Genomic DNA, 23,923 nt, shown 5'->3' on the forward strand with positions numbered 1-23,923 from the left:
AAAAAAAAAAAAAAAAAAAAACAAAAGAGGAAGAAAGATTCCCTCAGGTTGAATTTGGTAAAAATACACCAAAACATTAAAGAAATGAGTCATTATAAATAAGAATAAACAGAAATACAGAAATAATAACCCTAGATCTAGATCCTGAAGACTATAATTATATTATCAGATATAGAATATATGTGTGAAATGTTTAAACAAATAAGAAACAGAGTTAAAACATGATTAACCTTAAGAAACTCTGAGGCTGGGTGCGGTGGCTCATACCTCTAATCCCAGCACTTTGGGAGGCTGTGGCAGGCAGATCAGTTGAGGTCAGGAGTTTGAGACCAGCCTGGCCAACATGGCAAAACCCTGTCTCTACTAAAAATACAAAAATTGGGGCATGGTGGCGGGTTCCTGTAATCCCAGCTACTTGGGAGGCTGAGGCAGGAGAATTGCTTTTCCAGGAGGTAAAGTTGGAGTGAGTAGAGGTCACACCACTGCACTCTAGCCTAGGCAACAGAGCAGGACTCAAAATACATAAACTGTCAGAAATCATGACCTGTGTTTGGAAAAATATCTAAAAAGAACTTTAAAGTATGTTTATATAATTGTTGAAAATATACAGTAAGCTGATTTAAACATTAGACATAATTGAATAGAGATTTAATGAATTAGACAAAAGAGCTGGATAAATTATACAAAATCAAATTTGGAGATAAAATGGGATATAAAGTATGAAAACGATGTTAAAAAATATGTTAACAATAGGCCATACATGGTGGTTCATGCCTGCATCCCAGCACTTTGGAAGTCAGGGCAGTTAGATCGCCTGAGGTCAGGTATTCAAGACCAACCTGGCCAACATGGTGAAACCCTGTCTCTGCAAACAGTATAAAAATAAGCCCAGTGTAGTGTTGGGTGCTGGTAATCACAGCTACTTGGGAAGCTGAGCAGAAGAATCACTTGAACCCAGGAGATGGAGGTTACTGTGAGCCTAGATTATACCACTGCACTCCAGCCTGGGCGACAGAGTGAGACTGCATCTTAAGAATAAAAAATAAAAAAGTTGACAATAAAATAATGGTCTAACATATATCTAATGAGAGGTTCAAAAAAGGGCAGAATATAAAGAATGGAGGAGAGGTAATATTCAGAGAGTGGGGAAGGACTTTCCCAAGCTGTTGAAAGATGCCATTCCACAGAAATAGGAGTCAATAAAAGTAAATATCCAAAAAGAAACGTCTCAATGTGGGTCAAGATGGCCAGGGAGAGACCTATGTTAATTCTAGCTAAATAATTATAAGCTTGCTTGGCTCAGAGTACACTGAAGTTTATACATTGAACTAAACTATATTATTGGTGCCGTTAATTAGAAATCAGGCGGCAACAGGAGGCCTAAGGTAAAGACCAGCCAAGAGCGCGGTAACACCAGGGAACACCTTGGGGTGATTGAGATTAGGGAATACTGCTCTGGTCCCACGAATGCCTTCTCATCATGGAGACTATATGAGGGCCTCATAAAGAGGGCTTATGCAAAGATCTCTAAGAAGGGAGGCGACATCCGCTCACAATGTCCAGGAGGGTATTTGCAGATGGTAGCTGGCAAGGAGGAGAAAAGCCTTGCAGGGCAGAGATCACGGAACGCCTCAGGCTCTGCCTAGGTTCTTGGAATATGGAGTGATTTTAATTGCTCTATGTCCACAGTGCTCGGGAGATAAAAGCCCCTGGATGCATTGGGTGTGGTCAGACCCAGTGGCTCCTATACTTCTGATACAGCTGAACCCTGATAACAACCCTGATAAGTACTAGTTTAGCATGTCTTAGAAGGATCACAATTGCTGTTAAATGCTCAGAGCACTAGTTTAGCATGTCTTAGAAGTATCTCAAGTGCTCTCCACCTGGCTATCTTACCTACTCCTTTACCCTCCCCTTCCATGCCCATAAGATCAATGATATTTATGCACATAATAAAAGTGTTTGGAGCCCAGAGCGCGGGGCCAACACAGTTCCCATGCTTGCGTTGGTCCCCTGAACGCATGTTGTAAATTCTACTCTTGTGTCCCTGTCTTTCTTTACGTCTGGACTAAGGGCACCCACATATGGGGTTGGGGCTGATACCCAACACTCAGTGCATTGTACTGGCATTCCAGAATACCACATATAAAGAGAAGATTTAAAAAATAGAAGGAAGCCAGGCACGATAGCACATGCCTGTAGTCCTGGCTACTTGGGAGGGTGAAGCAGGAGGATAGCTTAAACCTAGGAGTCCAAATTCAACCTGGGCAACAAAGTGAGACCACATCTCTTATTATTATTTATAAATAAATCAATCCATAAATAAGAGGATTGGAATCTAAAAGTTCATTAAAAAACAAAAATAGAAAAATATTTTTTAAAAACATGCCACCTACAGAGGAACAATTAAACTGACAGCATTATTAGGGATAAATTATACTTCATAACAATAGGAAGGTATAGTAATCCTGAATTTGAATATTCCTAATAAAATAACCTGGGCCAGGCACAGTGGGTGGCTCACGCCTGTAATCCCAGCACTTTGGGAGGCCGAGGTGGACAGGTCACCTGAGGTCAGGAGTTCATGACCAGCCTGGTCAACATGGTAAAACCTTGTCTCTACTAAAAATACAAAAATTAGCTGGGCGTGGTGGCGCATGCCTGTAGTACTAGCTACTTGGTAGGCTGAGGCAGGAGAATCGCTTGAACCTGAGAGGTGGAGGTTGCAGTGAGCTGAGATTGTCCCACTGGACTCCAGCCTTGGTGACAGAGCAAGACTCTGTCTTAAATAAATAGATAAAATAACCTGAAAACATATGAAGCAAAAATTGGAAACTTCATGTATATTCTACTAAAGTAAGAGATTTAAACATACCTCTCTTAATTATTGTTAGGTCAACCAGAGAACAAATTAGTATGGATATGGAAAATTTGAACAAAAATGTAATGGTCAGATACAGACTTCTGTACTCAACAATTAAAGAACACATTCTCCTTCTGCACACATGCAGCATTTATGAAAAATTATTCATAAGGCTATGAAGCAAGGTCTCAAAACTTTCAAAGTAGATTTACACAAATGAAATTTTCTGGCCACGATGCAATGAAGTTAAAAATTAATAACATAAATCTTAACTAAAGCATACACAATTACATATAAATTTGGAAGTTCAAAAGCACATTTCTGAATTCCTCATGAATCATCAAAGAAGTAATGGAAAATTTAAAAATATTCAGAACAAAAACCGACATGGAGTTAGTACTAGCATGTTATTGATAGGTACTGAAAGTAGTAGGGATTTTGGGAGTTAGACACAATATTAAAGAGTCCTCTGGAGGTCATTTAATGCAATCTTTTCCTAAGGCTGTTTTTGAATTCTCACTTCACTCTTTAGTGCAAGCCACATTAATGAAAGTAATTTTAAGGAAAAGAATGATATAAAGAGATAATATGTGTGGTGATGATTCTTATTAATGAGTTGGATACCCTTTATTTTTTACAGCCAGAGAAACAAGAATTATGAAGTCCTTTGTAGAAATAGATTAGGCAATGACTTGTATGTTGAAAGGATGATGCAGACTTTCAATGGAGCACCAAAGAATAAAGAGGTTCAATGTGATAAAATCATAATGGAAGATAAAGGTAATTTGCTTTATTCTGCTTGATAAACTGTAATGTTCTAATGTACATTCTTTGAGTCTGTAAATCAACAAATGAATATTGAAATATATAAAGCAAAAATAAAAAATAATTTAGCTAAATCACAACAGTAGTTGGACACTGTGATCTATAGCTTGCAGAATTTGACAAGTTAAGTAATAAATACATAGATTTGAATAATAATTATGCATCTTGATTTTTATGAATACTATGCCATAGAACTTTTTACTCTTTAAATATTTATAAAAACTGATTATTTACTATGTTACAAACAATATCAGCCATAACTATTAACATTTTAAATGTGTCAGACACTATTCTAGGTCCTTCACATATATTAACTGGTTTAATTTTTACAGCAACCCTATGAGGTAGATACTATTATGCTTCCCCATTTTATAGATGAGGAAACAGGCAAAGAGAAGTTTGCTAACTGTTCTGGTTCTAGAGCCTGTGCATTTAACTGCTATACTTCCCACATCTCAATGTGTACAAATTAACAACCTTGAGCACATTGCATAGCCAAAATCTGTGGGGTGTAGCCAAAAAAGTGATTAGAAGTAAGTTTAATTTTTTTTTTTTTTTTTTTTTTTGAGACAGAGTGTAGTGCAATGGCACCATCTTTACTCACTGCACCTCCGCCTCCCAGGTTCAAGTGATTCTCCCGCCTCAGCCTCCCAAGCAGTTGGGATTACAGGCACCCATCATCATGCCCAGCTATTTTTTTTATTTTTTATTTTTGTAGAGACAGGGTTTCACCATGTTGGCCAGGATGGTCTTGAACTCCTGAACTCAGGTGATCTGCCCGCCTGGGCCTCCCAAAGTGCTGGGATTACAGGCATGAGCCACCAAGCCCGCTGGTTATATTCTTAATTGCCATTATTATGCAGCAAAACTGTAAACTACTTTTAAAAAAAGATTAAAATAAACTCCTAGCAAAAAAGTTAACCGTTACTTTTAGTATAAGAACATAAATACATCTTATTGGTGGGAGCATTTATTCCCTACTCCTAAGGTTTTCTTTTATGTGGAAGAACATGAATGGATATCTTTGCCTCTATCTCCTTCTACGCTCTCACTCATGGCGGTGTAACTCACTTAACTGGTAGATGCCCATACATGGGGATGTATGGTTATTTGGTTATTCCCCTGCTTTCTCTCTCCTGGTAGCCTGCTGGCAGAAAGGAGTACAAATTCTGATTGCGTTCTCCATGCTGAAAATTTTATACGGGAAGGACTCAGCATTGTTAGGCCTGTGGTTATCAAGCTCATTGTTGCTGCATTTCTAAACTATATCAGCCAACCTAAACATTACCAGTAATAAAGACAATTTTGATCACTATTTTATTTCTGACAAGTTTCTTAATTGGTGGGAACTTGGATGGACCCAGAAAAGTGAATACTTAGATGGTATTTAGTAACTTTTTCTAGTCCTTAACCAATTCATATTAGGAAACTTATTCATATTTTTTCCAAATACGTAGTAACGGATTTAAATATTTTTAAATGGATTACTGTATGTAACTTTAGGTTTCTAATTCATTTTAGGAAATCTATTCATATTTTTTCAAAAGTAAGGGGTTTAATTATTTTAAATGGATTACTGTATATAACTTTATGCTAAAATATTTGAAAATAAAGAAAAGAATGATTCTTTGTGGAACTCAAAATTATGAAAACTTCCCAAGAAATAATAAAATTATACATACTCAGACAAATGGGAAAATTTTACCAAAATATACCTCTTTAAAATGGCCTAAATCAAGATCAAATTACTTTAGAGGTTTATTCTGTAAATATGAGAATACTTTATAATATTCATGTGTATTAGGGTTCTTCAGAAAAACAGAACCAATAGGATATATATATATGTATATATATGTGTATATATATGTATATGTGTATGTATATATGTGTATACATATGTATATATGTATTCATAGCTACGATTTATTTATTGAGATGGAGCCTCGCTCTGTCGCCAGGCTGGAGTGCAGTGGCACGATCTCAGCTCACTGCAACCTCCGCCTCCTGGGTTCAAGTGATCCTCATTCCTCAGCCTCCTGAGTAGCTGGGACTACAGGCACCACTACCACGCCCAGCTAAATTTTTGTATTTTTAGTAGAGACGGTGTATCACCATGTTGGCCCGGATGGTCTCAATCTCCTGACCTTGTGATCTGCCCACCTTGGCCTCCCAAAGTGCTGGGATTATAGGCGTGAGCCACCACTCCCAGCCGATTTATATTTTATATCTAGGATTTATATAAAAAGAGATTCATTACAGGGCATTGGCCTATGTAATTATGGAGGCTGAGAAGTACCATGATCTGTCATGTGCAAACTGGAGATATAGGAAAGCTGATGGGGTAGTTTGAAGCCCTGAGAGTTGAAGAGCCAGTGGTATAAATTCTTGTCTACCTCTGAAGACCTGAGAACCAGGAGCAATGAGGGGATTGATACCTCTACTGAAGTAATCAGGCAGAGAATGAATTCAACCTTCCTCCACCTTTTAGTTTTATTCAGCCCTCAATGTATTGGATGATGGCCACCACACTGGGGAGAGCCATCTGCTTTACTCAGTCCACCAATTCAAATGCTAATCTCTTGTGGATACACCCTCACAGATATACCCAGATGCAGTATTTTTTTATTTTTATCTTTATTTTTTTGTTGTTGTTGTTGGGTGGATCACCTGAGGTCAGGAGACATCCAGATACAATGTTTAATCAGCTAGCTAGGCATCTTCTGCCCAGTCAGGTTGACACATAAAGTTAACTATCACATCATATTATTTAAATTGCTCCAAATTATATAAAATATGAGAATGTTTACTAATTTGTAAAACAAGATTAAACAAAACGTGACAAAGAAAATACAGACTAATATATATGTGGAAAAATTAAAAATATAGTAGTACTAAATTTGAAACCTCAAGGCATTAGGAATCCCTGTAGTAACACCAACTTATTCTAGGAGTATAAAGATTATTAAATATCAGGAAACTTATGATTCATCATCACAAAATCATATTACAGGTTTAATGTAAAACATGAATGGTAAATGCCAAAAAGAGCAGTTGATACAATTCAGCATTCATTCCTGATGAAATTATCTGTACAGGAATGGTATGGTTCTTCTTGATAAAATATTCAAAATAAAAAGCAAAATTTCTGCTTAAAGGTGAACTACTAGAGATAATTGCTGTGATCCATTAAATATAAGAACCAGAAATAGTGTCACTTATTACAGTAACTTCAACTTTGATGGTTCCAACTATTGCAGTAAGACAGCAACAGATTTAGGATATTAATATTTATAAAGACACAAAAACAAATTGTCATTATTTGTAGGTGACCTTAAGGTCTACTTAGCTACCTCAAGAGCATTAACTAAAAAAAAATAGTTCCAGGATAATGCAGCAAAAATGGCAGAGTAGGTAGTTCTGACAACATATCCCACAGAAATGCCCCCAAAACTGACCAAATGCTGTCAGAATCTGTTGCATTCATGGAACAAGAACAGAATATTCTTTAGAAAGAACATTCAAAGAATAAAAGGATCTTGTTAGCTTAATAAAATGTTTGGAAGATAAAAAAAAAAAAATCTCCAAGAAATAGAAAAGAAAAACAAACAGATGAAAAATTCAAGAGAAAGAGTAAAATTAGAGGACCAGTCCAGGAAGTTCAATAGTCAATAATGGTTCTAAAACAGAAAATGGAGGGGAAGACATCATTCAGTAAAACCTCTCACACTTGAAAGTCAAAAGTTGGTGATTGAAGGGGAACAACAAGTGCCAGCATATTACTAATAAATGAAATTTTAAAATGTGATGGACAGAAAATGTCAACAAGCTACCAGAGAGAAATATAAATAGGTCAGTGTAGAGAACAAGACATCAGACTGGCTGGAAACAAGAACGTAATGGGACACTGCTGATATGCCTTGGCTGTGTTCCCACCCAAATCTCATCTTGAATTGTAATCCCCATAATTCCTACATGTTGTAAGAGGGAAGAGGTGGAGATAATCGAATCATGGGGGTGTTACCCTCATGTTGTTCTTGATAGTGAGTGAGTACTCATGAGAGCTGATGGCTTTATAAGGGGCTTCCCCCTTCGCTTGTGATTCACTTCTCTCACCTGCCGCCATGTAAGATATGCCTTTTTCGTCTTCCGCCATGATTCTAAGTTTCCTGAGGCCTTCCTTGCAATGTGTAACTGTGAGTCAATTAACATTCTTTATAAATTACCCAGTCTTGGGTATGCCTTCATAGCAGCATGACAATGGACTAATACAACTGCCTTTGAAATTTAGAAGGTAAGTAATTTCCAGTCTAGATACTACATCCAAGTGAATATCAAGTATGAGGGTAGAATAAAGACATTTTCATACATGTAAAGTATCAAAATAATTTACCTCTCCTGTATATTTTTTCAAGAAGTCAAGGATGTGCTCAACCAAAACCAGTTGTGAAACAAAAAAAGAGGAAGACAATAAAATACATTGAACAAGTTATCTGACGTAGGAGTGAGGTGGTAGTAGTTCCCAGAAGGAAAATGACTGAACAGCCTAGGATTTCAGCTGTTCACCAAACACAAAGGACAACCAATTTACATTAAAACAATGTGACTTGAGACTGGCACATTGATCACTGTCATAACCTAGATGCTTGCTGACATTATACAATCTTTTTAACCTGAAGACAGAATACTTAGACATATCACAGGCCTGAATTCTTTTCTGTATCTAGCTTGCCTTTACCTTTTTGTTCGTTTTTTTTGAGACTCACTCTGTTGCCCAGGCTGGAGTGCTGTGGCACAATCTTAGCTCACTGCAACCATCGCCACCTGGGTTCAAGCGATTCTCCTGCCACAGCCTCTTGAGTAGCTGGGATTACAAGCTCCCACCATCACGCCTGGCTAGTTTTTGTATTTTTAGTAGAAATGGAATTTTACCATCTTGGCCAGGCTGGTCTGAAACTCCTGACCTCAAGTGAACCACTGGCTTCAACCTCCTAAAGTGCTGGGATGAGGCAAGAGGCACCACATCCTGCCACCTTTACCATTCTTAATGCGGTTCCTGCTTTCCTTTTCAATAGGCCTCTATAAATAAGCTGAAGGTCAATAATTTGAAATGCCACTTTTATCATAAATTACTATGTGTTATACTGTTAGGGAAAACTTATTCCTTCCTTTTTGTGAACGTTTACAGAAAGAACTTCTGCTAAAGTAACAGTTTTGGCCTCTTTTTATACATTATTTACTCATTCCCAGGAAAAGAGAAGTGACTAATTTGATAAAAGAATTTAGGAGAAGGAATGAAGCTCAGTCACTTCTGGCTGAGTCACTTTTTGTGAAGTCTGTTTACTGGCAGAAAGCATGCAATATGGGCTGTTCTTACCCCTATGGAGGAGGACTGTGCTTGTCTAGCTGTGCCAATTACTGGTTGGTAATTCCTTCCTATATTCTGGAAGGAAGAATTATGTCTGTTTAGTTGCAGCGTTAAGGCTACATTTTCCAATTACGCTTGTCAATAATAAAGGTAATATTTGGATCTCCATTTCTCTGATTCTTGCGTCTTTTTCAGTTTTATCCAAAATCAGGCAGGAAAGATGTACACTTTTATTGATCCATAAAATGTTTTTTTTTTGTTGTTTTCCTTGAGACAGAGTCTCACTCTGACACCCAGGCTGAAGCGCAATGGCATAATCTCTGCTCACTGCAATCTCTGCCTCCCAGGTTCAAGTGATTCTCGTGCCTCAGCCTCCCGAGTAGCTGGGATTACAGGCACGTGTCACCACGCTGGGCTAATTTTTGTATTTTTAATAGAGATAGGGTTTCACCATGTTGGCATGGCTGGTCTCAAACAAACTCCTGACCTCAAGCGATCCACCCACCTTGGCCTCCCAAAGTGCTGGGATTACGGGTATGAGCCACCATGCCCAGCATCCAGAAAATCTTAATATTTACATAATATGCATCTAAATTCTTTAGTGTAAGCTGTCTTTAATTATTTAAAAGCTTTATTATGAAATATATACTACAAACAGAAGAGTGTATAACACATATATGTATAGTGTAAAGAAAAATCAATACCATGTACTTACCAGCCAGGATAAGAAATAGAACATCCCCAATTGATTCGAAGCCCCTGGACACTCTCCTATCACAACCCCCTTTCTTCTAGCCACTTCTAACAGAAGTATCCACTCTCCTGACTTTTGGGTTGATCATTACCTTGCTCTTTTAAATCTTTTCTTTTACAGCAGATGCTAATTGTGAACTGCCCATATCTCCTCCACATTACCTCTTAACTAGCCAATCTCCATCTGTCAGCGCTTACATTTTTTTGCTTTTTAACAACTATTTAAGTGTGTATTAGACTGAGAAATCCTAAAAAAAAAAAAAAAAAAAAGACACAATTTGGAATGCTTTTTTTCTGATACCAGTTAAAATAAGCTTTCTTTGATATCACATAATTATAAAATTGGGAAGTCACAGTCATTCATTGTTACCCATCTTTTACATAACATTAGGGCATGAATTTTGAGATTTTTTTAAACAGCTTTATTGAGTTATAATTAATATACAAAATTGCACATGTTGATGCATACAGTTTGACAGGTTCGAGATTTTGTTTCTTAAGTTAATTAAACTTGTTCAAATGAACAAATGTAACTATAGTACCCAAACTAAAATTAGCAGTAATTTGTTATCTGCAAATAAGAAGCAACTTTTAATTATCCAAACATATTATATTGCTTCTTTATAATAGACATATTTATTTATGTAACAATTATTAGTGACCATGTAATAGTATATTCCTATATGCTAAACTTACAAAACTTTCAGTTAAAGGAAAGAAAAAGAAAGTTGAGTAATTCAGTATTCAAAATGTAATTTCCAAGTTCTCTTCATAAACATGGAAAATGTACTTTTTCAGTTGAGCAAAATACACTAGGTGTTCTGTGCATGACTTTGTTAGATGGCCTTAAAAATAAGTTCATTAAGATAGAAATATCATTAAGAAATTTGAGTTAACATTCTTACCCATTGAGGCTGGGCATGGTGGCTCACACCTGTAATCTCAGCACTTTGGGAGGCCACGGCAGATGGATCACTTAAGGTCAGGAGATCAAGACCAGCCTGGCCAACATGTTGAAACCCCATTTCTACTTAAAATACAAAAATTAGCCTGGCGTGGTGTGGGTGCCTGTAATCCCAGGTACTTGGGGAGGCTGAGGCAGGAGAATCACTTGAACTCAGGAGGCATAGGCTGCAGTGAGCTGAGATCACACTACTGCACTCCAGCCTGGGCAACAGAGCCAAACTCCATCTTAAAAAAACAAAACAGGGCTGGGCATGGTGGCTCACCCCTGTAATCCCAGCATTTTGGTAGGCCAAGGCGGGTGGATCATGAGGTCAGGAGTTCAAGACTAGCCTGACCAATGTGAAACCCTGTCTCTACTAAAAATACAAAAGTTAGCCACTAGCGGTGGCACATGCCTGTAGTCCCAGCTACTCGGGAGGCTGAGGCAGGAGAATCGCTTGAACCCTGGAGGCGGAGATTGCAGTAAGCCAAGATTGCACTCCAGCCTGGACAACAGAGCAAGACTCCATCTCAAAAAAAAACAGAAATAGAAACAAAAAAAATCTATTCTTACCCATTGAAAACATTGCATTACTAGAGCTCCTCCATTTTGTATTAGGAAAATAATAGCTGTAACAATTAAGTAGCTGCATTTACTAGATCTATATTCTGTTTTGCTTTTTAAGGAAAAAATTATTTATTAAATCATCATCCTTTAACTGAAAAATTGGTAAATTTAGCATATTTGAATATATTGTTACATGATCACTGATAAAATAATTGCTGCATAAACATAAATCAGCAGTTAAAGAGACTTGGAGTTTTTAAGTTATTATTTAAAGATAAATAACATTGCCAATATTTGTTTGCAAAGCATTGTTATATTTTTGATGATTTGAGTAAATTTAACCTAAACTGTAATTTTAAAAGAGAAGCTAATAACCATACTACTCTACAAGCTTCTTGAGATCAGAGTATCAATTTTCCCAGCGGGTACAATCTTTTCACATAATAGGTATGTAGGGAATTTTACTTGATAAAAATGGTATCCAATGCTGGCAAATATCTGTTGACAATGACATATTATGTATTAATCATAAGTCAAGGAACATAAAAATCTTGTTATAACATAGTTGTCCAGATGCATATCACCAAGGCAGCCCTACAAAGACAGACTGATGAGATTATGCAGCACAGGTGTGGGGTACAGGGGAGGGAGGTGTGATGGTCAGAAAGGATTGTGAAGATAATTTAGAGTTAGCCATAAAGCACTGAAGTGTTTGTAGATACTGATAGTGTGACGACTAAGGCTTTCTTGAGGTGTCCTCATGATGTATTTCTTTGCCATTTCTATCTACTTTCTGTTATACTGTAAAACAGTAGTATTAATAAATAAATAATAGATTCTTTTTAAATTTTTAAATTTCTTTAAAGACAAGCAATTACCATGTTGTCTAGGCTAGAATGCAGTGACAGTTTTCAGGCATGCTCATAATACACTACTGCCTCCAACTCCCGGCCTCAAGTGATCCTCCTGCCTCAGGTGGACCAAGTAGCTGGCATGGGCAACTGCGTCAGGCAACAGTAGATAGTCTTATCTTAGATTTTTCTGTGACTAGTTATGTATAAAGCTAAAATGTTGGAATTTGGTTTAAAACAATTTTTACCTTTCTGTCTCTTTATTTAGGCATAATGTCCACTGCCTGGGATTTGTATGATTCTTACAATGCTATGGAACTTTTATCTTTATCAGTAAAGCAATCTTCACCTGAGTCAAGTAGTAAAGCAAATGTACTTCCTAAAGATCGGGAGCAAGGATTGGCAGGGAGCACTACAGAAAAAAGTAAGATCTCATTTATTTTAGTTTTTTTGAATGACTTTAACATGGGATTTTTAATAAATTCTTTTTTGGCAGTTACAAAAAATTTTCTTTCTGATGGACCATGAAAAGTACAGCTTTTACTCAGAAATAGCACTGTTACTCTATATCACATGGTCTTGGACTTGACTGAAAAATTTATGTTTTTCTTGGATATCTGTCAAGAATTTTTAGCTTCTCTCTTTCTCTTGTGCACTTTTACTTGTTCTTAAGCTCTCTTTTATACATGTGAGTTCCATCATTTTCTATCTTCCTTTCTTTCAATTAGATTACTTAGGAGAAAAAGAATGTATACTAGCTCTATGACAACTTAAAAATGATTTATACATTAATAGCAGTGGCTCTTAATTTGGGACTATTTTACTTTCCCTGGGGACATTTGGATGTCTGGAGGTATTCTTGTTCTTCATGACTATGAGGGCATCTGCTAGGGACACTGCAAAAAATCTTTTAGTACACAGGACAGTTCCTATAACAAAGAATTTTCAACCCAAAATATCAGTACCTGTACTGCCACGGTTGAGAAACCCTACATTACAACGTTAGCTTTTAGTATTTTAATTTTTAAGAAAAAATGTTATAATTAAAATCAATACAAAGTTGTAACTTTCCAAATTACTTTGCAATGTGGAAGAATTTTTACAAGTCCAGTTATAAGAAGTTTGTTAAATTCCATTTCTGAATAGCTTATGGTTATCTACTTTTACTTTTCCTATTTTGAAATGTTGTATCTTTTTCTTATAAAATTATATTACTGCATTTAGGGGATGGTCCTCTTTTTAGAATAACTTAAACCTGATACATTTTTTAACATTTTGGCAAATTTTTACAGTTAAATGGGAATGTTTCTACTTTCACTAATTTTGACCTAAAGACAAATGGAATATTTTCAAGTTCAGTAAATCAGTAAGTATAAGTATTTTGAAATAACAAGTTTAAAGAGAAGTAATAATTTCCAGAAAACAATTACCTTATTTATAATTGACTACATGTCCTTAGGAGACTGTAGATCCATGAGATCTTTCAACTGGTTCCTTTTTTAAAATCTCATTTACTAGTCTCTTTGAACCTTAACTTTCAATAAGTGGCCTATATTCCTTGGTTCTTTAACTGTGCTTACAGTCATGTAGACTATGTTTTACTGAAAGTTGTTTATAATGAAGAATAGTTAACTTTCCCAGAGACCAATGAAGGGGAAAAATAAGTTATTTAGTATTAGTTTTCACTAAAGAAACATTGTTTTTGTTAAATATGAATGTCTATACAATAGGTTTGGTTTTAGGCGCTATCAAAAACTTCTCAGAAGAAGCCAATCTTAGACTGAAAATTACATTGGGACTTTGTATTAGATCTGCCTCTTCTACACCATTAAGGCCACTGGCTTACAAAAATGTGCAAGTGGAAAGTCCCCCACAAGAAATAAATCTCAGTTTGTGAATCTTTCAGAGTATTTGATGTGTGTATGGGTGTGCTTTTAAAAATCAAAAGGGATAATAAAAGCATATTCAATAACTACAATAGAAAATAAAGATATATTTTATTTTAGTATTATAGCCAGTCAAGGGCATAGGGGAAACTGGAACTAGGAAACGAAAGTTAAAAAATAGGAAAATATAGGAACAAAGCTGATTAATCAGATTTATTGAAAATGTAAAGGAAATTCAGATGAAACTAAGACTAGTCACTTCTAAGATCCTTTTGACTCTGAGATTTTTATAATAGAAACACAAAGAAAAATAGTTAAATATGCTCCATATTTGATTTAAGAGTATTATACAAGTTGCATTTAACCTACTGTTTGTCGTACTCAAAGGGGAAAAAAGTCCAATAATATTTACCTTTGAATGTAAGACCATACCTTAATTGATAGAGAAAAATGATTTTTTTCTTCTGAAATAGTGCTTTCTATTAATCAATAGAAAACTGGTTAATAGAATTTTCTAGTATAGTTTTAGATTTACAGAAAAATTGAGCATATAATATTGAGAGATTCATAAAATCATTTCATCTCTCTACTTTCTGTACACAGTGGCCCCTGTGTACAGAAATTAATATTTTGCATTAATGTGGTATATTTGTTATTATTGGTAAACAAATATTGATACATTATTATTAATTAAAATCCATAGCTTACAGTAAGTTCCATTCTTTGTGTTGTATAGTTCTTTGTATTTTAACAAATGCATAACAGCATGTTTCTACCATTACAATTTTATAAAGCAAAAAATTAATAGTTTCTAAATATCCCGTGTCCCACCTATTCATCATTTCTCCTTTCTCCTGTAAAATATCATTCTCCTTTGATAGTCAATGATATTTTAATTTTTATTGTCTTTATAATTTTGTCTTTTCCAAATTGTCATATAATTGGAGTCCTACAACATGTAGCCTTTTCAGACTGGCTCTTTCTACTAAGATTCCAAGTGTTTGGAGACCTTCCTGTTATCTTTCTATTACTGATTTCTAGTTTGATTCCACTGTGACTGTAAAACACACTATAATTTCTCTTCTTTTAACATGCTATGATTTCTCTTCTTTTAAATTTTTTAAGATTTGTTATTTGGCCTAGGATGTGTATTCTGCTCTTATTAGGTGGAATATTATATAAATGTTAGTTACATCCTTTTTGTTGATGATGTTATTGAATTCATATATACCCTTGCTGATTTTCTATCTCTTTCTTCTATCAACATTTTATTTAACCATTATCTCTCTTTTCAGTTCTAATAATTTTTACTTTACATATTTTATAGCCTCATTGTTTTGCATAAACATTAATTATTGCTATGTCTTCTTGGTGCAATCATAACATAATGTTGCTGTTTGTCCCTGGTAATTTTCTTTGCTCTGAAGTCCACTTTATATGATATCGCTATAGCCCCTCCTGCTTTCTTTTGGTTAATGTTTACCTACTATATCTTTTTTTATTTGTTTACTTTCAACCTATCTATATTGTATATTTGAAGCAAATTTATTGTAGACATCTTATGTTTGAGTCATGTTTTTAAATTCAGTTTCTTTTTTGCTAGTCTTTGGCTCTAAATTGGCATATGTAGACCATTTGTATTTAATTTTTTATTGGCATGTTAGCCTTTAAGTCTGCCGTTGTTTTCTGTTCATTCTGTCTTTGTTTCTCTCTTATCTTCTTCCTGCTTTCTTGCTGCTTCCTCAAACATTTTAATTTACCTGTAATACTTTGAGTTTATTTATGTGCAGCTTTTTTTTATTGTTTACTTTACTTATTCCATTATGCATACATAATGGTCCATAGATGTTGACATTTTACCAGTTCAAGCAAAGTGTAGAAACCTTACCTCCCTTTAGATTCCACCCCATTTATATTTGCATTATATATTTCTTCTGAGTATTTAGAAAGATTTAGATATATAAACATTTAGTATTTAGACATTTAAAACTATATTAGATGATGTAATAATTTTTGCTTCAACTGTCAAACATAATTAAGAAAACTCAAAAGAAGAAAAAAAGTATATTCTATTTATCCATATTTTCACTCTTTCCATTGTTCTTTTTTCCTTTCAGATGTTCTAAAATTCCTTTCTCATTTTTTCCTGTTTAGAGAACTGCCTGTAGCCATTCTTTAGGGAAGATTTTTTTTTTTTTTAGACAAATTCTTAGTATTCCTTTATCTGAGAATACAATATCTTAATTTCCTCTTTATTCCTACAGGATAATTCTTATAGGAAAATACACTGGGTATAGAATTTTGGGTTGACCATTCTTTCCACTTAGAGCCCAGAGAATGTGTGCCACTTTCCTCTGGCCTCCAGGGTTTCTAATGAGAAATCTGCTGCTATTCAAATTATTTTCCCACGAAAGACAAGGTGTCATTTCTCTCTTGCTGCTTTCTAGATTTTTTTTTTTTTTGGCCTTCTGTTCTTAGAAATTTTAATATGATGTGTCTTGGTGTGCATTTCTTTGAATTTCTCTTCATTGTGATTTATTCAGTTTCTTGATATGTTTGTTGTTGTCCTTTGCCAAATTTTGGGAGCTTTCAGCTATTGTTTCTTTAAGTACTTTTTCAGGCCCACCCGGTTTCTCCCATCTTCAGTTGATAATGATATGAATGGTACATATGTTGCTATAGTTGCAGAGGTTCTTGAGACTCTTCTTTTTTTTCAGACTTTTCTCTCTGTTTTAAAGATTGGGTTATTTTCATTTTTCTTTTTTCCAGTTTACTGATTTATTTTTCTTCCATTCTGCTGGTGAGCCCATCCATTCAGTCTTAAATTTTAGTTATGTTTTTCACTCCTAATATTTCCACTTGGTTCTTCTTTTCATTTGCTAAGACTTTCTATTCATTTGCTAAGAGTTTCTATTCCTTTGATGATACTTTCTGTTTTTTTCATTTGTTTCAAGTGTCTTCATAAATACCTGTTGAAGGATTTTTATAATGTTTGCTTTAAACTCTTTGGGCTGGGCGCAGTGGCTCACGCCTGTAATCCTAGCACTTTGGGAGGCCGAAGCGAGCGAATCACCTGAGGTTGGAAGTTTGAGACCAGCCTGACAAACATGGAGAAACCCCATCTCTACTAAAAATAGAGAATTATCCAGGTGTGGTAGTACATGCCTGTAATTCCAGCTACTCAGGAGGCTGAGGCAGAAGAGTCACTTGAACCCAGGAGGTGGAGGTTGCGGTGAGCCGAGATTGTGCCGTTGCACTTCAGCTGGGCAATAAAAGCAAAACTCCGTTTCAAAGCAAACCCAAAAAACAACAACAAAAAAAGCTCTTTGTCAGATAATTCGAACATTTATGTTGGTGTATAGGGACTTTTTTCCATCCAAGTTAAGATTTTCTTGGTTCTTGGTATGATGAGTAACTTTCAATTGAAACCTGGACATTTTGGGCATTGTAAGAGTCTGGATGTAAGCTTCCATTTTAGCAGACTTTGTTTGACACAGTTCTGGCAGGGGAAAGTGGAAGTCACTGCCTGATTATTGCCAGGTGGGGGGTAGAAGTCCATATTCACCACTTGACCTCCAATGACCTCAGGGGAAGTGGTGTCTTTATTACTACGGGGCGGTGACAGGAGCTCCGGTTTCCATTGACAACACCATGGCTGGGAGATTATATGAATGCTTCATTAGTGCTACATATGCAGCGTGCACTGTCACTACAGAGTGGAGGTTGTTCTCTTTATTGCTGGGCAGTAATGAAAGTTTTGACTCTTCACCAGTCCAACTCTGACTACTCCAACAGGCAGAGGGAAATATATTCTGTTACTAGTGGATAGGTTGGAATTCCAGGTTCCCCAGCTGGTCTCCATTGACACTGTGGGAAGGGGATCACTATCATTATGTTTGGAGGGGATGAAAGTCTTGCCCGCCTGCTGGACCTTCTCTGACACCATACACAGTGAAAGGTCAGGGACTTGGGATGCCTTGTTCCAACCTGGTGAGGGTGGAAGAATAGGCTCCCACTTGGCCTTTGTCACATGGATGGGGCTACAGTTTTTCCGTGCTTGGCTGGAGTAGAATGGCTGCCATCTAAAAGCCTGCTTTCTTTCAAGGCTTTGCTTTTTCTGGTCCTTTGTCTAAAGAGAGGAGGCTTCTTTTGGGGATTTTTTTTTTCTTGCCTGTTTCATCATCAGTACTCCTAGGTGGCTGACTTCTTCACCTCCATATGTGGAATATATGAGGCAAAAATAATACCCACTCCTTTTCTTCACCTTTCAAAGACTGCTTATGTTTGTTATTTTCTAAAATTTCCAGTGTTTTTAGCTGAATTTAGCAGGAGGAATAGGGAAAAGTATTTTCCCTCCCTCTATAAAGATAAAGAAGCAAGAGTTTCCTTCATTCCATTTTTTAAATCAGAATTTACTAGGTAGTATGGTAGGCAGAACATTAGTCCCCAAACTTGTGCACATCCCAATCCCTGGAACCTGCAAATATATTACCTAAAATGCCAAAAGGAATATTCCAGGTGTGATTACAATAGGGATCTGGATAATAACATTGGGCCCAGTCTAATCACATGGGATACTAAAAAGTAAAAGACCTTTCCCAGCTGTGGTGTGGGAGAGAGATGTGACTACAGAAGAAGGTCAGTGAGAGTGCAATCAATGTTCTGTCTTTGAAGATGAAGGAAAAGTTGTGGTGGCTCCCAGAAACTGAAAATATCAAGGAAACAAATGCTCTTTTAAAACCTTCAGAAAGGAACGAAGCCCTGTCAAATTCTTGGTTTAAGCTCAGTGACATCTGTTATGCCAGTAATCTTCTGAACTGTAAGGTAAATTTTGCATTGTTTTAAGCTACTGCGATTTGTTATAGCAGCTTCATCATTTGATGATTGATAGCAGTCATCAAATCAGACGTTTTTCTGAAAACTGATCATCTTATTTCAACTTGAATTTAAAAGAATAAAGATAAAAATTACCTCAGGAGGTTATCATTGCCTATCTTCTGAAAAATAGTATAGTTTTCAATGGTTAAGAATTCCAAAATGAGCTATGTGCATCTTTCATGTGCTTGCTACATAAGATATTCAATAAATATCTATTAAAGTTGTTGAAAACTTGAGGAAAAGATGAAATGTCATTTTAAAAATCTTTAGAATGTGTGAATCATCTATTTGAATATTTTATCATTGTATCATGTTTGTATTTTCTAGGTAGTGAAGCTAGTTCTCTAATGGACATAGAAAATGTAATTCTGGCAAAAATCCATGAAGATGAGGAAGACTTCTCAGATGTAATATTAAAATCTGACAGATTTCATCAGGACTTACTTTTTATGGAACGAGTTCTAATGGGAAATATATTTCAGCCAAAACTTGCAGCTTATCGTCAGCTTCCTGTTTTCAAAGGTATTTTTTTAAAAAAATAAACATGTTTAGCCTGGGTGTGGTCACTTATGCTTATAATCCTAGTACTTTGGGAGGCTAGTACTTTTGGTAGGCTGAATCCTAGTACTTTGGGATTGCTTGGGCCCAGGAGTTCAAGATTGTAGCAAGCTGTGATCATGCCACTGCACTCCAGCCTGGGTGATAGAACAAGACCTTGTCTATTAAAAACAAAAAGAAAAAAAATCATGTTTGTTTAGACAAACTCAAATAATTTTTAAAATGTAAGAGTTTTAGTATATATTTCTAAATATAATCTCCAGATTGAGCTGTCATTTTCAGAGTACTTGTTTCTAAAGCTTTCAAGACTAAATGTGCGAGTAGCACTAGAGTCCAGACTAGGATGCCCACAGAAGCAGGCTGTCTCAGATTCAAAACTTCCTAAGCATCTATAGCTCTTTGTTCTCCCTTATTCTTGCATTCAATTAGTTATTCATTTTTATAGCATCTCTCATATTCAACCTCTTCCTTTCCATTTTCGTTGTTACTTACTAGGTTCTCACTTTTGTTACCACTCCCTAATTCTATTTCAGGAGCATTCTTGCTGATCTCATTGCTACAAATTCCATCTCATATGATCACAGAATATTTTAAAGGATTTTAGAGATTGTCTTAATGAAACTTTAATCATGTAGTTAAAAATACGTGAATGAAGAAAATGAAGGCTATAGAAATTTTGTAAGGTTAATAGTAAGTGCAAAAGCTAGGCATTCAACCAAAGTCTTTTGATCTCAAGTTCCAGTTCGCTTTCTACTATAGTACCCCACTTTGCTCATTTATCCTAAACACAGCATGGCAGTTAACCACTCAAAAAACCTTCAATGCCTTCCTATTGCCTAGAATTAATTACAAAGCTCAAAGCATATCTTTCAAAACATATCTGCAATATGACCACAGATTAGTTTGTATTATCATATTGCTTTGGAGACCCTAAAAGTTAGCTATATTTAGACTTATATGGTAATCCTCAAATAAAACCTACATTTTCTGCCTTAGTACTTTTAGTTGGAATTTGCTTGACAGTCTACCCTTATCCCTACCCCATGTTTGCCTATTGTATTCCCAGCTTTCAAATATGGATTAGGGAAACTTCCTTTATGGAATTCATCATGATTCTTCAAGTCAAAATTAATATGGTTACATTTAAAAAGAAAAAGATTATAGAATAGTGTGTGTGATAAATGGTTGTAAATCTTTTTGCCTGCATACATGTAGAAGAATGTTGAAAAACTGTGTTTCTCCTCTCAGGTTGATATTTCAACATTTTTATTATATATATACAAATTTTTCATCCTGTATTTAAAGAGTTGTAAGGTTGCAATTCACATAGTACTGTATATATTGACATTTATAAAACAAAATGTAAATATAACAATGTAAACGTTACTGTTGGCCCATCACTTCTTTCATCATATCTAAGAAATAAAAATACCATAGCAAATGTTTTAATGAGGTACAATTTATATACAATGAAATATATATTTTAAATTATATTTAGAAATATATTTTGAAAATGTATAAACCCTAGTTACCAATACCTTAATCAAGACAGAAGATACATCTGTTAACCCTAAGAGTTACCTTGTGCTGTTTACCAAGTAAACCTTAAACCCTCCAACCCCTACTGCACACATACACAGGCATTGCTCTGATTTCTGTCAATATAGATTAACTTTCCCTATTCTGGTATGTCATATAAGTAGGTTCATAAAGTAAGTATTCTTTTGAGTCTAGCTTCTTGCATTCAACATTAATATTTTTGAGATTTTCTAGGTGATGTGTATCTAAGTAGTTCCAAGTAAGGCTCTAGTATATGAACATACCATAATGATCTGTTTATCCATTCACATGTTGAGGGACACTTGAGTATTTTCAGTCTGGGGATATTAAGAGTAAAGCTGGTACAAACATTTTCGTGTGAGCCTTTTGGTAGATGTATGTTTTAATTTCTCTCTTGAAAATACCTACAAATGGGATTATTGGGTTATTGGGTAGATGTTTAACTTTTTAAGAAACAGTGAAATACTTTTCCAAAGTGGCTATACCATTTTATACTCTCACAACAATGTATAAGAGTTCTACTTGCTCCACATTCTTGGTAACACCTGATGTTGGCAATCCTTTTAGTGTTCTAAAAACTGAGTTCTTGTTTATATGGTTTATTTCGGTCATTTGAATATCTTCTGTTTACCATTTGGTCAAGTCTCCAATTTAAAATTGAGTTGTCTTTTTATTTTTTTTAATTCTTCTTCCTCTTCCTCTCCTTCTTCTTCTCCTTCTCCTTCCTCTTCTTCTTCTTCTTCTTGTTTCTTCTTCTTCCTCTTCTTCCTCTGCTTCCTCTTCCTCTTCCTCCTCTTCTTCTTCTTTCTTCTTCTTCTTTCTTCTTTCTTCTTTCTTCTTTCTTCTTTCTTCTTCTTCTGTCACCCAAGCTGGAGTGCAATGGTGCAATCTTGGCTTACTGCAACCTCCACCTCCCGGGTTCCAGTGATTCCTGCCTCAGCCTTCCAAGTAGCTGGGATTACAGGTGCCTGCCACCACACCCGGCTAATTTTTGTAGTTTTAGTAGAGACTGGGTTTCCCCTTGTTAGTCAGGCTGGTCTGGAACTCCTGACCTCAGGTGTCACCCTCCTCAGCCTCCCAGAGTGGTGCTGGGATTATAGGGCGTGAGCCACTGCACCTGGCCTGAGTTGTCTTTTAAAAAAATCAAGTTGTAAGAGCTTATTTTTGTATATTCTGGATCCAAACCCTTTGTCAGTTACATATTTTGCAAATATTTACTCTACGGCTTGCCCATTTTTTTTCTCAAAAATATTTTGATGAACAGAAGGTTTTTTCTATGAAGTCTAATCTATCAGTTTTTTCTTTTATAATTAATTCTTTCCATGAGCTCTCTAACAAATCTTTGCCTGCCCCAAGTTTGAAAATTTGGAGTTCTAGGTTTTCTTATAGAAGCTGTATAGTTTTAGTTTTTATGTTTAGGTTACTATCTATACTGGGTTTTGTTTATTTTTATTTATTTATTTTTTGAGACAGGGTCTCACCCTCTCAACCCAGGCTGGAGGGCAGTGGCCTGATCTCCACTCACCACAACCTCCACCTCCCAGGCTCAAGGGATTCTCCTGCCTCAGCCTCTTGAATAGCTGGGATTACAGGCGCATGCTACTACTGCCCAGCTAATTTTTGTATTTTTAGTAGAGATGGGGTTTCACCATGTTGGCCAGGCTGGTCTTGAACTCCTGAGCCTCAAATGATCCACCACCTTCCAAAGTGCTGGGATTACAGGTGTGAGTCACTGTGCCCATACTATTTTTATTTTTAATAAATTTATTGTATATTTTTAAGGTATACAACATGATGTTATATGATAAATATATATAGTAAAAAGGTCATTATAGTGAAGTACATTAACATATCTATCATATCTGTTTTGAATTAATTTTTCTGAATGGACAAAGGTAAGGTTTAAAGTTTTTTTTTTTTTTTCTTTATGAATCTCCAGTTGTTTCAGCACCATTTAAAATAAGAGTTTTTCCCGAATCTGGAATTATAGACATGAGCCACTGTGTCTGGCTCCTTTTCTAGTTGCTTAAAATGGAAAGTTGGATCGTTGATTTCACATTTTTTTCTTGTCTAATACAGGTATTTAATATTTCAAGACTTAGTATAAAGCTACTGTGGTCAAGACAGCATGGTATTGGCAAGAGAATAGACAAAAATATAGAATAGAACAGAATAGCCTAGTAAGAGATCTGCTGAAATATAGTCAACTGATGTTTGACAAAAGAAGAAAGGCAATACTACAGAAAAAAGATAGTCTTTCAATAAATGGTACTAAATAGGAACCTAGACATAGGCTTTATACCTCTCACAAAGATTAGCTCAAATAGATCATAAACCTAAATGTAAAATGCAAAACTATAAAACTCCTAGAAGATAACAGAGGAGAAACACTAGATGACCTTGGGTCTTACAATGACTTTTAAAATACAACACCAAAGGCATGATCCATGGAGAGACATAATTGATAAGCTAGGCCTCATTAAAATTAAAAACTTCTGCTCTGCAAAAGACACTGTCAAGAGAATAAGAATACCAGTCACAAACTGAAGACAATATTTTCAAAAGACATTTCATATAAATTACTGTGATCCAAAACATGCAAAGAACTTTTAAAACCCAATAATAAGAAAACAAGCAACATGATTGACAAATGGGTAAAAGACCTGAAGAGGTACCTCACTGAAGAATTATACATGGCAAAGTAGCATACAAAGAGATACTCAACATCATATTATTTCTTCTTCTCCTTCTCCTTCTCCTCCTCCTTCTCCTCCTCCTCCTCCTCCTCCTCCTCCTCCTCCTCCTTCTCCTCCTTCTTCTTCTGCTTCTTCTTCTTCTCCCTCTTTGTCTTCTTCCTCCTCCCCCTCCTCT

General features: G+C 35.7%; 1 protein-coding gene across 1 annotated transcript in view; it reads left to right on the top strand.

The window, feature by feature from the left end:
* Positions 1-23,923, top strand: part of DNAI4 (dynein axonemal intermediate chain 4) — a 97,938-nt gene that overhangs the window by 39,175 nt on the left and 34,840 nt on the right. The window contains 3 exon segments of the mRNA XM_017532484.2: positions 3,504-3,643; positions 12,439-12,594; positions 19,262-19,456. Coding sequence (XP_017387973.1) covers positions 3,504-3,643; positions 12,439-12,594; positions 19,262-19,456 — 491 coding nt within the window.

Source organism: Cebus imitator, unplaced genomic scaffold (assembly GCF_001604975.1).
Source record: "Cebus imitator isolate Cc_AM_T3 unplaced genomic scaffold, Cebus_imitator-1.0 Scaffold3, whole genome shotgun sequence".
Taxonomy (NCBI): domain Eukaryota; kingdom Metazoa; phylum Chordata; class Mammalia; order Primates; family Cebidae; genus Cebus; species Cebus imitator.